Source organism: Leucopleurus acutus (assembly GCF_964270905.1).
Source record: "Leucopleurus acutus genome assembly, chromosome: 10".
Classification (NCBI taxonomy): Eukaryota; Metazoa; Chordata; class Mammalia; order Artiodactyla; family Delphinidae; genus Leucopleurus; species Leucopleurus acutus.
Window position 1 is genome coordinate 102,756,019 of NC_139153.1, and position 18,602 is coordinate 102,774,620.

The 18,602-nt window shown below is 42.2% G+C and overlaps 1 protein-coding gene across 11 annotated transcripts in view; it reads right to left on the reverse strand.

Moving 5' to 3' along the window:
* Positions 1-1,945: 1,945 nt before the first annotated feature.
* PRP4K (pre-mRNA processing factor kinase PRP4K) overlaps positions 1,946-18,602 on the reverse strand; it is a 40,852-nt gene continuing 24,195 nt past the window's right edge. The window contains exons 7-17 of one of the 11 annotated variants that reach the window (XR_014326517.1): positions 16,831-16,904; positions 15,513-15,603; positions 14,646-14,793; positions 12,807-12,944; positions 12,031-12,184; positions 9,323-9,437; positions 8,615-8,766; positions 7,224-7,310; positions 5,787-5,918; positions 5,227-5,272; positions 1,946-4,709 (exon numbers count right to left, since the gene is read on the reverse strand). Coding sequence is in view for 3 of the 11 variants with exons in the window: in XM_082848237.1 (XP_082704363.1) it covers positions 6,321-6,524; positions 7,224-7,310; positions 8,615-8,766; positions 9,323-9,437; positions 12,031-12,184; positions 12,807-12,944; positions 14,646-14,793; positions 15,513-15,603; positions 16,831-16,904 (1,163 nt within the window). In the remaining 8 variants the exon portion in view is untranslated. Of the gene's footprint in view, positions 6,525-7,223; positions 7,311-8,614; positions 8,767-9,322; positions 9,438-12,030; positions 12,185-12,806; positions 12,945-14,645; positions 14,794-15,512; positions 15,604-16,830; positions 16,905-18,602 lie in introns of all 11 variants that reach the window. The other 10 variants (XR_014326519.1, XR_014326521.1, XR_014326518.1 and 7 more) reach the window with 10 other exon arrangements.

Genomic DNA, 18,602 nt, shown 5'->3' on the forward strand with positions numbered 1-18,602 from the left:
CTGCTTGGCAGGTGGTAGACATCCTTTAAGGTGTTTGACTGGAGTGGACTTCACCCATCACAGAGGACTGTGACGTTCGCAAAGCAGCTTCAAGCACTCGCTCCCAGGCTCCGCTGCCGCTAACAGCCCCAACTCCTCAGGCAGGTTCCCTAACCTCTCTGTTCTTCACTTACCCAATTTGTAAAGCGAGTAGGATACCTTTTATCTCATATAATCACGTGAGATCAAGTGAATTAAGTGCCTGGCAAACTCAGGCACGTCATCAGAGAGAGTAGGAAGGGCACAGGAGGGCAGAGCGGTTGGAGTGGGCTGCCCCGGCACTGGACTGTCACCGGATTAAGTGACAGCTCACGATAGACCGTCAGCGTTCCACTTCTCGGGAGGCACGTGCCGGGCACTGGGGACCTGTAATGTCTTAGAGGTAGGTAATGGCAAATTTCTCATTGGGAACATAACCAGACTGTTTTATTTAGGATGCCATTGGACCTAAAAAAATAAAAAGAAAGTAACAACTGAAACACCTACCAGATAGCTTTCAGTTAAGAGTCCCAAATTGCTCTAAATGTAGTTATGTAAAAGCTGTTAGCAGCACGGCTAAGACTTCAATTATGAGGCAAAGGGACTGGTAATTATATAACATGTCTGGAGCACTTGGTTAAAACAGAGTTGCTGGGATTGGATTCTCTTTCCGGTGTTTAAACCGAGGCCCTAGAACGAGGCACCGCGTACAATGATGGGGGAAAACAGGCAACACATAGAAACCGGTGAGGAGAAAAACTCACCACGGAGCGGGGGCGGGGGGGGGGGGGTTGATGTGTAGTTATCAACAAATTCAAGACATTTTGCTACTTCCCAGACCTGCTGGAAGTCAACTTCTACCACTGTTTTTGCAGAAACAGTTGGCAAAGTTTGCAACAGACACGTACAAAGTAACCCTGCTCAGGAAATTCTAGTTAACTCTGGCTTTCCGGCTTGCTCGTGGATCCCACGTTCAGCCTCCAGCACTGACACCTCTTCTTGGCTCCTTTCCGGGTCTTAACTGAGGTAGAGTCTGAGTTTCTCATCCGTAGACGAAAGCCCGTGCTGAAAGTTGCCATCAACCTAAATCCACCCTGCATACTACTTCCCCTGATAAAAACAGGATCTCATGACCCCTGCCCATCACTTTGGATAGATGACTACACAGCTCTTAGTCCTGTACCAGGCCGCACAGGAAACACACCCGGGGCTTTGACAAGAAGGCTCTCCAGAGCCGCTGCCACTCAGCCCATCGCTCCAACCACCGCGACCTGGCCAGCCACCGCTGGCAGGGGCTCCAGCTGGATCGGACGTGCTCTACAAAGCCAGCCTGGGCCTCTGCCCTCCGCCCTCCGGTCCTGTTTTGCGTGTGCTGAAGGTTCACACGACCTCCCTGTTCCTCTTAAGTATTTCATCACTGTTCTGTTTAAAGCTGAAGACAGTTCCTTAAGAGAAAATAAAGAATGGGCAGAAGCGGACAGGGGTCCAATACTCGTCAGGCTTCCTTGCCTGCAATGAACTGACTGATTTAAGTCATCACAGGAAGGGGTCATCCCGTTACGCAGTTTCTATCCCTAGGAAAAGGGAAGCATGTGTAGCGGGAACGAGAACACAGCACCCTCTGGCATGTGTTCTGCGCTGAGCGGCTTGCAGGCTGTCTCCGGGCTGCAGGTTCTGAGCGCAGGTCCGCTCGCTCGGCGGGACCTCCTCCCCACCCTCCCCTGCGTGAGACTCACAAAGCCTGCTGGATGTCTTCCGACAACTTTCCCTAACCTGGCGGCTCCCAGTCGTATCTGAGCACAAAACACTCCGCGAAGCACATCTATGAAGACCAGGTAAGAAAGAGTGTTTCTGACCTAAAGCTAAATGTAAGATACCAAACTCGAGCAATGAAAACTCAGGAGGCAGTATGGTAACAAGAGGCACATTTTATTACATTTTCCTAATAAGTCAACTGGGAACATTGCTGCTGAAATGCAACTTACAATTCAAATGACACTGGGAATAATTAGGATACATGTCAAGTATTTTCAGAGATGAGCTTCCATATCTTGATCACTAAATGGAAAGATTCTTCAGAAGAACAGTCCCTTACCCTACACATAGGAGAAGAAAAATTAAAGATACCATGATGATATCTATCAAAATAACTGGAAAGCATTTTAAAAGTCAATTTAGTGTACATTAATTGACATGTAAAACACATGAATTTGTAGTGAACATTTCTATAAGGACATTTCGTCTCAGAAAAGAATGATAAAATTTACGTTAAATATACGCCTGAACTAGGATTCTATGAAAAAGAAAGCACTTTATGAGGCCCAATTTCTGACAATGTCATGATAACTAACATAAAGTAACTGCGCACTTGATATCTGGCTTCTTTCCTATCTCGACATTTAAAAGGGGATTCCCTCAACTGCTCGGCCTAAATCTGAAGACATGTGATGCCCGTTTCAGAGATTCTCCTTCACCCCGGCCAGCTACAGAAGTCCAGGTGAAGGGGAGGGGGAAGAATGCAAAAAGGGACAAACCTGAGAACTCTGCACCTCACTGCCTCCACCACATACCCAAAACACTGTGACTGTAAAAATGTCCTGAGTATTTGTTTTAGTCAAGAAAAGAAAGTGGTAATTATAATGGCAAAAAACAATTTTTTTTAAACACAAAATTATTTTGAGAAAAAGTAGAGTGGAATGAAACAGGCACTGGGGAATAAAGAAACAGGACGCTATTAATAAGGACGTGAAGGTGAGGGTGAATACAAATGCTGGGAGGGTCTTAAGATTTACGACAAGACACTCCCTTCAAAACCCTGACGTTGCAGCCTAATTTCTGATAACCTTCGAGAACAGGTCTACCCAGAGAACGGTGTCTAAAATGTGGAAGCTCAACTATCCCCCCAACTACAGAGAGAACTACGCCATCTTTGTGGGTTATGTCCTAGGACTTATGGACCCTGAAGTCTCACAATCACTTGGCATCATTTTTGCCATAAAGTGAAATACAGCAAGACCTTTGTGAGAGTAACTACACAGCAGCTGACCGCGCGTCTGTGGAGGACGGTCCATGCCCTGGGCCCACCTAGCAGAGGGCTTGCGGAGCTCCACGTCTCTCTGCCTTAGAACATTACAGACTCCAATACAATTACGTGTGTGTGGATTAACACTGCTTACAGGGTTCTTTTCAAGTAGATAAATCAAGGAATGCTGAGTTCGGGAATTTCAAAGATCTACGGAACGCGCCCTCGCCATTTCCCTTAGGAAGGAACGCTGGCAGTGCTCTGGGTATCTGGTCTACTTCAAGACCGCGCCCGGAGCAGCGGCTGAACACAGACACTGCGGGCGAGCTGGAGAAGAGGGCGCCCCAGGCGCTGAGCAGCGCTCGCTCTCAGGGCTCCTTCCGACCCTTTGCACCAGCCAAGGAGACGTGGCACCGCACGTGGGCGGCTACCTTCAGACGGATGCTCTTCCGGTGGCTACTGTCTTTCTAATAATCCTTAGGGACCAATTTTGACAACCACGTGTGATGTGGAACCTCACCACCCACACGGCCAACATCACTAGATCTGACCACTACTCTCATCCTGGGGGGGGGGGGGAAGCGGGGGAGAGGCAGGAAGCGTGATAAAGCGAAAACTTTACAATGAACACAGGAGTGCCACTCTAAGCCCCCAACAGTAATGCACCCCAAATCATAATGCTGAAAACTAAAAAACTGGACAAAAATTAAATGGAGGATTCTTTTTTTTTTTTAATCTTTTATAGGACAGAAACCTTAGCTCATGTCTTCTGGTGTCATCATCTTCCACTGAGCTGCACCTAAAACACAAAGAACAAGTAACAAGCAACTTTGTTTTTTAAAGAACACGTAACAGTTTTGAAGGCATAAGATGAACTGTCTCTAAGTGGAAGTTAACTTACTTAAATAAGTATATAAAATGAAGCCATGAAAATCACCAGAAACATACAAACGCTAACTATCAATATTCTGAGTGAAAATGCCTAGGAGAGACTTGACCATGCAGCATATTATCACCAAAGTAAACAGCGGTGGGAAAATCACTACCCGTTTCACTCAGGTAGGAAAGCTGCACCTGTGGCGCCTTGTTTACAAGGCGCCACCACCTGAGGATGAGAACCACCTGGCGTTTATGTCAGTTTACGTCTGAACCACGAGGAGACCGGGGGTACAGAGTCAAAGCTGGCCTATCGTATCACCTATCACCTTCCTGGCTGTAGTGCATCTCATGCCTTTAAATGGAGTAAACCCACCAGAAGAATGCTGCTACTCTGATTTTCCATTCTTGAATGCACCAAAATGTGCATGCTTGTTGTAATTAGGTGCCTGGGTGAATAAAAAAATCCCATTTACAATTTAAAAATATTATTTAAACCCCTAAAATCTGATGATTTTCCACATTCCTCAGGGAGACAAGCATTAATTTTACCACCCAAACAGAAAAGATTACATACATTTCTGAAAATTCTCTGCTATCATGTTAAAAAATACTAATTTCTTCGTGTTGCAAAGCCAAACCGATTTACATGATTTTGTTTTAAATTGTTGCTAAATGTTTATCTACACATGCTGTCAGAAATAACCTTGTTAAGAAGGTGAAGCTGGTGTCTCAGCAAATCAGACCCCTTGGAGAAGGCGGTGAGTGGCCTGTGCCCCGTTTTCCTTTTTCTCTTTCCGCACCATCAGAAGGAAAAGTGAGAAAATAGCAGAAACATTAGTTAAATCCTGAATTATACCCCATAACCTACAGGAATTACCTCACTACACTGAAAGCTGACAATACTGGTAGAATTTTTTGATGAAATAATTAGGATCCTAATTATTAATAAAATGATAAACTTCTGGCTAGGTTTACATCTTTAACAAATAATTCTTTCAGTTAAAGACTTAAAGGAAGAAACGCAAGGTTGCTTTTAACTCTATATCGTTTACCTGACTTACCAGCACTGAAGACAAAAACTTTTAAAAATGGCTACAAATGCCTTGTTCACAAAAGACTTTATTACCTAGTGATGCATACTGAGAACATACAGAAATCTGCATGGTCCACCGTCACATGCAGTAGAACAATCTTCACTTTACAATAAGTGAGTGTCAACTGTTTTATGCAATAGACAACACTTTAAAGTCACATCCTTAAAGAAAAGCTTCATTTACAAAAGAAATAAAAGGTAAAGAAGCAATTACCGCTTTTAAAAAGCAGCTGCTTTGTTCAAGAGTGGAAGGTTTATGCCTGTATTGAAAGACAACATGATCACAAATAATGAAAACAATGAACAAATGAAAAACACTTTTACCATAAAGCAGTACACTTTCAAAATGACATACAAATAGTTAAAAATTTCACTATGTTGTCTATCTAACTTTTAAATATGAGGACTTCCAGAATTAGGCCTCAACATCTGTTATTAGTAAATGAAAACTACGCATTGTTTCTATGTCACTAGGAACTGTATTTAAACAAAATGTATATAAAGTCTATAGCAAGTTGATTTAAAAAAAATTAAAGTTAATAAGAAACAGTACACTGAAGGCGCTCTATCCATCAAGCGCATACTCTTCAAATTTTAAATGTGATGAACAGAACAGAAATTGTAACTATGCCACAGTTGCAATGCCAAAAAATAAAACAAGATCAGTTATCACACATGCAGGGAATTCTGCCACAAAGCTAATATCCCTCATTTGTCAATTGTTCCAATAAAATAACATCTTAAAACACCAGTGATGTTGATGGTTTAGCTTACCTTCAGTGTACTGAATGTTGTACACAACCTGCTTTAAAAGAGGAGACCATCCCTGCAGGCAGGCTCAAGAAGGAACAGGCCCCTTCGGCACTGACTACCCAGGGCATGCTGCTGTGGCCTGCACACACACACCTAGGAAAACGTGAATATAAACAGCATTTACGCTGGCCTTTTTACCTGGAGACCAAAACGAAGCCAAGTTTGCTAAAATAAATCAACCACCCAGTATTACTGCTCGCTTTATAACAGATGCTTCTGTCTTTTATGTGAACTGCAACCATTTACATTAGCACTGTAATTCTGTGCAGTCTTGGCAATTAAAACATTTCTACAGTGAAATTTCACATAAGACACAAAACAGATTAACTAACATTTCTAAAAGAAATATCACCCTTGGTGTTAATTCAAATATATCATGCTTCCTCAAATTTGCAGGAGAAATATTTATAAGTTTATATACATTAATAAACTGCTGTGAAATTTCTTCAGTCTTTGTATTTAATTACTCAAACCCTTGGAGCGTCTTCATCTCGCTTAAATCTTCTCCTGGATGAAGGCATGCTGTAGGGCCTGGTTGATGCTAATCCGTTTAGCTGGGTCCAACATTAGGATCTGGTCCAACAAGTCCTTCAGCTGGTGCACTTTTTTACGCTGGTCTTCAGGAAGTCGCTGGCACCCAATCAAGTCAGCCAACAGGTCCTTAGTTGGATTAATGGTGCTCATGACAGTAACTTTCTCCTACAAATAATTTTTTAAATGTGTATCTCTAAATAAATTACTAAACATATATAACCTAAAAAACTTGAATGAAAAAGGTCAACCCCAAGTTAGCTATGATAGTTTAAACATCATTCTGTAATTTAATTTTATGAACAGATCAGAATGACAACAGAAAGGAATTCTGAGAATTCAAAAACATAGTTAAGTGATTAAGGTCAGGATGGGGTGTGAACAAAGGCATGGAGGTCTGGAACAAGCAGCATGCCCGCTGGCCTACTGCCAGGTGTGGGATGGTGGGGTCCATGGAGTCGTGAGGAGGGGGAACGGCTGAGGACCGCAGTCTTTCTGAGGAGTTAAATACATTATCTTATAGGTAAGAGGGCGCCAAGGAAGAATCTTTAGGCAGGGAGAGTAACACGCTTGGATTTGTTTTCAAAAAGATCACTGGCAGCAGTACGGAAGCTGGATGGGAAGCCAGACCAAGAGAGGGACCCAAGAGAGAGAAAAGGGCCTAAATACGATAAAAATAAACTCATTATACTAGGCAAACATTTTAAAATCTTTTCCATAACCTGACGTGTCTTATTCAGGATCTGGCCAACTGCAACAGGAATTATTTTTATTGTTTTAAAATACTCGCATCTCCTAGAACCACCCGGCACGCAATCCGTTAACGTAAGATAATCATCTAATGTAGCACACCTAAAGGACACTTACCCTCTCTGTTACTTTATCAACTTCTATGTACATGAAGTTGAGGTTTTGATCAAAATGTTGGTCTTTAAATACGCCTTTCCGAATCATCTGGCAATAAAACAGAACAGTTGGATTTTGAGCTCTTAGACAACACTGGTAGTCTGGTCTACCGATGACCCCAGTACACAAGTCACACAAGTGTTCCTGTTTAGTGTCTCTGGGTTTGCTTCCTTATTTGAGAATGATCTCCGATTCCTTGTTCTTGAGAGAATAACACCTTTGGAAAAGCTCAGACAAATGCTGTACCTAAGACTACTTAACAACATGAAGTTATATTTTCCCGGGCAGTGACTTAAACCAATTACAATAAATACCATGTTGTGCTTTCACTATTCAACACTGAAGACTAAGTGAACAGAGACTTACATCAGTGGTTCTCAGGAAAAATACTACACAAGTGGGGCCTTCTCTCTTGGCAGTTAAGAAACCTAAGGACGTTTAAAAAATTATGTTCTAACAGCCCTAAAGTGATAGCAGGTCAGGCCTCCTTAAAACAAGTACCAACGTAGCTAATTTCTGTGTATCTGTCTAAACGAGTCCAACGTAACAGAATTTGGACAGAACTTAAAAAACATAATGGCTTCTGACCTACAGGGAGAAAAATCTGTAAATCTCTCAGAAAGTCAGCACATAAGCTGAAATCATAAAAGCCTAAGATACGGTCTTTAGACATTTTTATAAATGCCTATAAAGTTCTTGATTTGTGTTAATCAAACAAACTAATATTACAGCTCAAGCATTAAGGGTGAGGTTCACGTTAAAAAGATGTCATTTGCCGTGAGTTTTCTCGGTACGTTCTTCCTCTCCCAGCAGCTTCCAACCTCTATAAACGGACTGCCGCCAAGTCCCCCGCTCATTCTCTGATGACTGAGTCCTTCCCTCCACCATCTGCCTACCTGGACCTGCATCTTTTCTCACTGCAGCTGTTACCAATACAGGTGTGCTCCCAGGAACCCTGCTGCTGCTCTGCCCATCACTGAATGACAACCAGTGGAACAAGGGAAGGACAGAGATGTGAAAACAGTCGCATGTATCCTCTCTCCTCTCTTAAGGTAGTTCCAATTCTACCTTAAATTATGGGCCCTACGCTTCTGCTTAATTCAGGAGAGCAAAGAAAAGCACAAAGGCAGACTTTAGACGAGAAAATGGATCCTCTTATTCTCTCTTGATAGCTCTTGGCTGGTTAGAACCACTAATTTAAACACCAGAAATGAGAAGAGCTAAGGAATCAGAGTAGCCACGTGCCCACCTCTCAGAAACTGTTTTATAGCCACGAGAGATGAGTGTCAGCAACCACGAATCTGCCGGAGGCGCCACGAAGACCTCGGAAACAAGCTCCCACTAAATCCTACCTTATTTGGCATCTTTCCTTTGAGATCCATGGCGAGCTTCAACATATGGTTATTGGTTTTGCCAGGAAATAAAATCTTTCCAGTGTAGAGTTCATACAAGGTGCAGCCTACGGACCACATATCTATACCATAGTCATAGCTTTTACCTATAACTGAAAACATAATACAAATTTTAACGTATGATGATAAAAACAATCAACTACTGTTTACTTCCATTAACAGGGGAATCAACTTAGCTCGGACTATGTAACCACAGTCTTGAGTACCTCACTTTCACATTAGCTTCATATTCTTTCCCACTAATTCTTAATAGGGACTCTTCAACTTAAAAACCTTAAAAAAATGAGGGCGTGGGGAAGCAGTGAAGGGGCAGAAGGAAGGGTGCATCTCTTCTATCCTTTCGTTTCGCCTTTGGTGGAGGGCTAGCCAGCCTCAGCCAAGGCCGAGGAAGGGGAGAAACACAGGACCCAGACGGTCCACAGTGTGACAGGCCCTGAGGAAGTGAGAGCAGTCGCCCGAAGCCGAGGGCTTGCCACACCTGCCACAACCACGGCCATCCCACCTGAGGAGCATGAACTGGCTACGGTTCCCTTCCTCACGAATGACTCAAGCAGCTGCCGCAGCGCCGGAAAACACTGCTTAGACCGTCAGCGTGCCGCTCCCACTGCGCACGGCGGCCCAGGTCGAGGAGCGCTGGAAGGAACTTACTGATTTCGGGGGCGCGATAAAATCTACTGACAAGGTAAGGCGTTATGTCATTATCCGCCACATGTGAAGCCGACCCGAAGTCGCAGAGCTTTAGAATAGTTTTTGATTCATTAACCTGCAAAACATTTTATAATTGAAGTTTAACTCACGCTGGGAGAAATTAAGACACATGATCAGTTAAAAAAAAGGGCTCTGAGAAGTTATTCCCAATACTGAGAACAAAGTCACTCACTTGAAAATTCCTTTTCTAATTATTTTATAATTCAACTTCCTAACTGTGAAGAATTAAGAGCTCTCAAATATTTGATCATAAATTAGTAAAAGAACTTTCTTCAGTGAGGAAATAAGAGATAATGCCAAGTAAATTTAACCAAAGCTATTTAGGAAAGGGTGGAATAGTAACAGAAGGCACTGAAGCAAAGCATCTTCTAAAAACCCCCAGGAAACCCGAACCAATCAAGTTACTGCCTAAAGGAACACGAAGACGGTCACTGGGACGAAATCAGACTTAGATTAACTTACAACTGACTTAAGTTAACTTTCGTTTGCCAGAAAATTACAATGGCAATGAAAGCAGAAGAATGATTCAGATTCAATTTGGACAAAAAGAGAATAAAAACAATTCTTCATCCGAAGCTGCTAGACCTTCCCAAATTTAGCACTCCCTTCGAGTCTAAAAAACATTAAATCCCTTAAATGTAAAGAAAGTATTAGGAAAATGTTAAATATATTTGGCAAGACGGATAAACAGGAACACTGTATTGGTCATTTGTCTCTTTTCTCCTTTGTCAACACTTCCACATTCACAGCGACAGTGGCACCTTCTGAGAGAGGCTGGAGATGCTCCCATGGCTACTGCCACACTCATGAGTCGGAGCATGTTCAGGGTTAACAAGAGAAGGAAATCCGCATTCCAGAGTCCCCGCCCCCCTTCAAAAGAGACACACACAAATTCTGAGTTGGGACCTGAACTTGGCCTGCTGTTCCCACCCCAAAGACACGTAACACTTTAAATAAGCAGCCCTGGGCGGTCTCTCCTGGGATACCATAAAGCCTGGTCAGCGCTACAGACTGGTCCACTACAGACGACATCCACGGAATTAAGATAATACAGGAAAAGTACTTTGAAAGTTTTTAAATATAAACTGCATTCAGCCGCTTAAGGGTGCAGCTGCAGTAACCAGAGAAAACCCCGGGGCCACTTTAACATCTGAGTCTGTCAGGGGAGTGCTCGGGCTGGGTGACATGCCCTCAGCAGCAGGGACCCACACTCAGGCACTTCCCTCCACACGCCCGCGGGGAACGCGGCACTTCTGCCGGCCTGACGGCTGAAATCCTGGGCTAGAAGCTTTGGATTTTCATTAACAAACAGCGCCGCGTGGTTGAGGATGTCTGTTTGTTCCTTTCTCAGGAAGAAGGCCAAACTGTCTGAAACCCATGTGAAAACCTATACTAGTTTAGCACTAACTCAAAGAAAAATGAAGTTTTAAAAACAAGAGCTTCTAAGATGCTAACAAATGTCTTATTACTTAACCTCCATGGTGGTTACACAGATGTTCAGTGCATAGTTACCTTTACCTTATACATAGTTTATACATTCTTTGATATGGATGGTGTACTTCACAATTCAAAAAAAAGAGAGAAAAATTGAGGTAAAGATCAACTATGAAGTGGACTGTGCAGCCTACAGCTGACACTGTGGCCGCCAGTTCACTGGAATTACTCAGCCACTCTAACCTCAAGTAACATCAGAGATGCAGTACCTTCCTTTGAAACTCAGACCAAACGTACAAAATGGAACGCCTCATTAATGTGGTGGTCTGGAAGGAGATATTTTAAGATTTTAAAAAAGAAGAGAAAGCGAAACCTGAACTAAGAGCTAAGTTACTGACAAGGAGTCCAAAACAAACTTTAATGGGATTGTATCTTTCTTAAAAACAGGTGGAACATGTTATGGGCAGACGAGCTAGAATCCCCCAGCTGTGAACAGCCCTGACTCTGACAGCATGACAGAGAAAGGGCTGGGGAGGGAAGGGGCGCACACACACCAATCACTCCACTCCACTACACTGTAATGTGTTTCTAAGTTTCAAAAACATAAGCACTGGGAAGTCTGCATCTACCACACCAGAAGGCACGAACTAGGAGAGGTCAAGACTGGGAAAGGCTCCCTTCCATACAAGGCCCAAGAACGACCGAGCTTTCCTGGGTGTGGCTGCCAGAAGCCACAGCTTCTAAAGCATGAAGAATAAATGAAAAAGAATTATTCCTGGACACCCTAAACTCAACCCCATGCATCTACTTCAGAGAGGGTAACTCCCTTAAACGTCCCTCGCTCTGTCAGTCTATAAAACTAGAGAACAAAAGACTGTGAACACTCCTTATTTCAAAACAGCAACACTGCAGCATTTCTCCAGGTACCCGAGGAAGCCCATCGTTACTACATCAAAGCATTCTGGGGGTCTGTGTGCACTCATCAAATCCATCAATCAACCGGAAAAAATTGGGACAGCAGCCTACTTCCTCTCTCTTCATACTTTACTATAAAATTTCATGGCCCAATTTCTAGAAGAGTAAAAACTGGCAAAGTCATTTGTAATGGGTAATGCACTGAATTATTCTTCAAAGGTGTCATTTCTAGAACACAGTGGCGATCACATTATAGAAGTTATATGGATATAACAAGGCAGCCTGATCGTTTGACTTACCAAGATATTGTCTGGCTTGATATCTGCATGGAGGATATTGCATCTTTTAAGGAGTTTTAGTGCCAAGAACAACTGCTGACTATAGGATCGTACAGCCTTAATATGAAGGCCAACATCCTTACCATATTTTTTTAACACCTCTCGTAAATTCATACTTTTAGGAAAGAAAAAAACAAATAAAATTAGGGTTAAAATGCAAAATGGAAATTAAGGAAGGCAAAGCCATTTTCAAGCATAAAGTAAAACCAAGTTCAAAGCATGAATTACAATGAAAACACTCTGTTCAAGAACCCCCTCCCACAGCCCAAACGTTTGATAAATTATTCTACATTGAAATGAGAGCACATGGAACTGTGTGTACACAACACAATTTTCAAAATGAAGAGAAGGGAAGGTATGCAGTGCTAAAATTCCTACTGATTTGGAATGGGCTTCCGCTTGAAAGCATAAACATGAAGCCACAATTCTGAAGGGGGATGTCATATTCCTACTCCACTATTCCCATTTCTTTTCACTGTGGCTTAATCCTTTCTTGAAGTATTTAATTTTCAGAGAACTCTCTGCTGAGCTGAAGGCCACACGAGGTGAGCGTGTGACACACAGTACACAGCCAATCACTGTTTACACGTTAACAACTGTCAAGAAGCTAGGTCTTCAGCAATAGTTAAAAACACATCAAATACCCAGAACATTTATCACGGCATTTATCTGAACTGAGGGTGGCAACGGTGAAGAGGCTGAGTTTTCAGGGTAATGCACAGGTTCTGACACTGTACCTCAGAGGCTCAAACACGAGGCAGAGATGCTGTTTGTGATAAAAGTGTCTGAAGAGTCGCAAACAATGAAATTTGTCATCAGGATCAGCATCGTTCAATTTTTTCAAGAATTCTAGTTCTTTTAAACCAGTTTTTTGCCTGAAATGAAAAAGAAAATTAGGTCAAAATTGGATACATCAAGAATTTAGGAAAACTATGCAAACAATAAATGCTGGAGAGGGTGTGGAGGAAAGGGAACCCTCTTGCACTGTTGGTGGGAATGTAAATTGATACAGCCACTACGGAGAGCAGTATGGAGGTTCCTTTAAAAGTAGAACCTACCATATGACCCAGCAATCCCACTACTGGGCATATACCCTGAGAAGAGCATAATTCAAAAGGACACATGCACCCCAATGTTCACTGCAGCTCTATTTACAATAGCCAGGTCATGGAAGCAACCTAAATGTCCAGTGACAGATGAATGGATACAGAAGGTGTGGCACATATATACAATAGAGCGTTACTCAGCCATAAAAAGAAACGAAATGGAGTTATTTGTAGAGACGTGGATGAACCCAGAGACTGTCATACAGAGTGAAGTAAGTCAGAAAGAGAAAAACAAATATCATATGTTAACGCATATACGTGGAATCTAGAAAATGGTACAGATGAACCGGTCTGCAGGGCAGGAATAGATATTGAGAACAAACGTAGGGACACCCGGGGCGAGGGCCAGGGTGGGTGTGTGGGGTGGGATGAATTGGGCAATTGGTATTGACATATATGCCCTACTATGTATAAAACAGATAACTAATAACCTGCTGTATAGCACAGGGAACTCCACTTCGCTGTACAGTAGAAACTAACACAGCATTGTAAAACAACTATACCCCAATTAAAAAAAAAAAAGAATTTAGGAAAACTAAATAATACGTATTTATTTAGTGATGTGTTTAGTCTGTTTTTTTTTTTTAAGTACTGATAATAGAACTGTTGAGGAACACAAGTCTCTATATCATTCACACAATACTTTACTCTTAGCCAAATACTGTTTTCATGGAGTTAATTTCCAAAATAAAAAATGAACAAAACAGAAACATAGAGGAATAAACCCACCTTGCTTGAACGGAAATCAATCTTGCACATTTTATCTCAAGATGTCTTGATGTGAATATTATCCTCTGAAATTCTAGTTATAATTTGTCAATAGACTACAGTTTAAAATTAGTGTCTATAATACAGAAGTTGGGGACTTCCATCAAACAAACTTTCTAAGCCTAGGCAACCTAAGACTTCAGTATAAACCTAAACACTTCTTTCTTGCGTTTCCAAACCAGTGCCAAGTTGACTTTAATGCCAGCTCAGTGTGTGGCATAGATTATGCATTAAAGCACACGGGTATGCAATCACCTCCCTGCTCATAAAGAGAGGAGGCAACAGACACAGATACAGATAATTCCCAGAACTATCTGATTCCACGCCTTTTGCAGGCCACCGTATGCTCAGTGACACCTGATCAATCTGACCTTTTGATTTCTCACCTTTCGGCTTGAGCTTAAGCTATTCACAGCAAAGGATGGTGGTAAGACAAGCGGTAGGCGGAAGGAGTCTGAGCTGACATCAGTGCACAAAGCAAGTGCTGAAATGCACTGAAATGAATTAAATACAATCAGCCTGCGGCTCGAGAGCTTCTCACAGAACAACACGTGACGATCAATTAAATACCCAGAGCTGCTCTGTCGCTTTATAAGCCCAATACCTGTCCTACACAGATTGTGGTCACTATTTAAAAACAGGCTTATTTGTGAACGCCCGTGAAGGTGTCGGTGAAGGTTTTGTTCTGTGTCCTGAACTTACATGAGCTCGTTGTTCCGAATGATCTTCACGGCCACCTCCTGGTTGGCCCTCGCATTATCCCTGGCTCGGACCACGTTACTGAACACGCCTTGACCCGTGTAGCCATACACGTTATAACGCTTATCCAGGACTTCACCTATGTTCACACCTGAAAAGGTAAGCTAAAAGATTAGAATTCTGACCATAACAGACTACTGCACAAAACTGTGAGACACACATCAGAAAAGTCGAAAAGTAGGATACACAGTGCAGTCACTTAAAAACTGTCAAATCTCTGCTGCGTGCTTGGCTTCCTGGACACCATGGAGACTCAAGGCCTCGCCCCCGTCGTGACCCTCTTGCGTAATGCAGTTAAAGCTGCCGGCTGCCAACCGCTGCAGGAAGACTTTCTGCTCTCCTAGCAACTGCTGACGGTCCTAACACCGAGGAAGGAAGAACTGTGCTCACTGCAAGGTCTCCAGCTGCAGTCTGCGTGGCTGGCCCCCCTTCCCTCTGGAGGATGATCTCATGGCTGAAAATAACTCTGAACAGATTTAAGCTGCACATCAAGTCTTCACCTCACTTCAATTTGTGATGCTTCTGGGCTGTAACATGGGTTCATGAAGCTGCTAGATGTGCCACACTTTTGAAGTGACAGCACTGTGATGTGACTTTCAGAGTCCTCCCAAGTGTGAAGGCATTAGGCCACGTACTTTTACAAGCTGTTACAATGAACTCTAAAATTAATAAGAACTGTATTGAAAAAGGATAGATACATGTATAACTGAGTCACTCCGCCATACACCTGAAACTATCACATTGTTAACAACTATACTCCAATAGAAAATAAAAAGTTAAAAAAACAAAAACAAAAAACTGTGATCTTACGATAATAGCCTTCTGCATCAGTCCAGTTATCCCTGAGGTTGGGATTCTCTTTGAAATCTTTTCCAATGCCAGCAGCCCGCAGACGCGCACTCTGAAATTAAGGCAGCAACATGAGCTATTTAGCCACCAAACGGGCAGACATTTAAAGCACTTCCTTTAAAAGAAAAACAGGTAGAACCAGCTAAAATTTGATAACATTTTATGCCAACTTAAATAAACTCGTACTATGACTTGTGTAAATGCAACACAGCAGAAACATGATTATCTAAGTCTCCTGAATCACAATAATGCTCAAGAAAAAAAGTAACAAGTTATCTTCACATTTCTTTTACTGCCCTAGTCACGCAACACCCCCTCTCCCTGTCTCCTCCCATCTATGGATGAAATGTCACTGGCTGTGTTAGAAGATGAGTTTAAGAATATCTGGTACTTCTGAAGTGTCTTCACTACATGTCACTCACATCACTCTCCATGACACCCAGAAAGCCCTTCAACATCATCCAGGTGGATGATGGGTGCCAATACTTTAACTGGCTCAAAATCATCTCACGCTTTCTTAACCCATCTTTTTTGCGTGCTCCTGTGGCAGCACACCACACACGGGACACGTTACTTAAGCCAATCACCGGTGTCTTCAGGGTCCTGGACATCACTGCTTTATCCTATTCCATTTTTAATCTCCCTGTTACATGTTTATCTCTCCCACCTCCCTTCACCAGAGCCTCTGTATTTCTCACGTTCTTTTAAATTTATGATGGAAATGGTCTGCTACTTTTGAGACCATTTTTCAAGAAAATCTTTTCAAGAAAAACCACTGATAAAGTGGCTAACAGTACAAAATTTCTCAACCCACTCCTTACAACATTTCCAACTCTTCCATGACTTCTGTTAGGCTCCAAATCCTTAAGTTCCCAATCGCCTACAATGCAGAGGCCCAAAGTGGACTCTAGGCCTGAAAATTACTGACGTCACCTGGTCCCCCCTGACTGCAGCACACACACACAGAGGCTTGTAAAGCCAAGCAGCAAGCTGTTGAAAGAAAATACCTACACGTTCACGTCATCTGCTGTTTAACTTGTATGAAGCCCTCAGATTGTCCTGCTGTACTTGTTTTAAAATTTGATTTAATTTCAGACAGAGAAAAGTTGCCAAACTAGTACAAAGAGATTCTAGATACACTTCACCCAGACCGTCCAAATGTTAGCATTAGTTTGCTTTATCCTTCTCTCTCTCTCTATGTATATACCACTGAAATACATATTTGTTATATACCCTTTTCTGATTAACAGTTGTGTTTTTATGACTTAAAATTACTCACGTCAAAATACGCAGCAAACATATCATCAGATTCTGTGAACATGTCGGGCGCCAACAGCTTCTTCTGAGATGAACCTTAATGGAAATTAGCATTAATATTTGAAAAATGAAGAGATGCAAATGGAAACACAAATAATATATCAATGGAAAATCACTAACAGCAATTCTAACTTCTTTTTCCTCTTGCACATCCGTTTTTCACCAATATCCAGCTTACAATCACTCTGTGACACTAAGACATACACAGCTATCCACTTTTTACTGAGAATGCACTTCAGAAAGCTGAAAGACCTAATAGCGGTACTTCCACTAACGTTGAATTAATATGCTAATAACTAAGCAACGATTAGGTATTACAAGGGACGCTCCTCTCTAAACTGCAATTTCTCTCAGAAGGTTAGCACCCCGCACTATGAATACAGATCTGCGTATTCCTCTCCTAAAACGCCTAATGACCCCATTAGAACACTGGGCAAAAAAATAAATGTAGGACAAAAGAATGCAACAGCCTTAACCATACGAACACATGCCCGATCTCATACGCCCAACTCAAACGCAAATTAAAATCACAATGAAATACCATCCTGTGAGACTGGCTAAAAATCTAAAAGTATGACAACATTCTGTTAACAAGGCCCTGGATAAAAAGCCCTCAGACATGGCTTGTGGGATGGCAAAACTGTATAACCTTTACAGAGGGGAATCTGGAAGTATATAGCAAAATGACATATTCATTCAGACCCAGAAATCCCACTTCTATGAAACCATTCCAAAGACACAGTAACAAGCAGAAAAAAACGACTTAATGCACAACGCTATTATCATTGATGCTCCAATCAACAGCCAAACATCTACCATTAGAAGACTAACTGAATAAACTACGGCACACTCATCACACTGTGGGAATACGCAGCTGTAAAAAGGAATGAAGGTCATTTCATACAGATGAGTACGTATAATACTTTGTGTGCATGTGTAGACAGAATACAAACACATGCATATATGAAAGATGTTTTAGTGATTTTTTAAAAACTCAAAATATTCCTAAAAATCAAAAGCAAATGAAAATAAGCCTAAACCAAATCAAACTGGTGGTATAACCGCACAGAGGAGAACGATTTCAAAAACCTTTAGAACAACACAGGTTTGTATACATCTTGAAATATATCCTAAGGACAAAACCATTACATTTTCAAACTGCATGCAGTACATTTAATACTGACAATCGCAGTGATAACTCTGCGTATGAAAGTTTCAAAATAACCTAAGTACCTGTGCTTATTAGGAACCAAGTTTTTCTACTGTAAAAGAGAGAAATACAAAGTCAAGAAAGTTAATAAAAACTCTGTAATCTCGAATTTGAATTGGCAAATCAGTATGAACTCCTCCTTTCCAAAAACGTATGTATTTCCTAGTTTGGTCCACTGAAAAGGCCCACCAGTAATGGGCATCCCTAAGTGCCCTGTAGTCTCCAAGGGGCATTTCCTACCAAGTGGAACCAAGGATCCCTGGAATAATAACTGATTCTGCTCTGGGGCAAGATACGCACAAGGTGAGCCTATGAGGTCTTACTGCCTTGGAACAGGAGTCGGCAAACTACAGACTGGGCCGAATTTGGCCCCTTGCTTGTTCCTGTATGGCCCTGACACGTGAACACCTCGTGAACTTCAGTCCATCAAGTGTTTTGGGAACGTGGCCATGCTCATCCATCTGTGCTGGCCCAGCCGCTCTGCACCACGAGAGCAGAGCTCAGTAGTTGGAACAGAGAAAAAA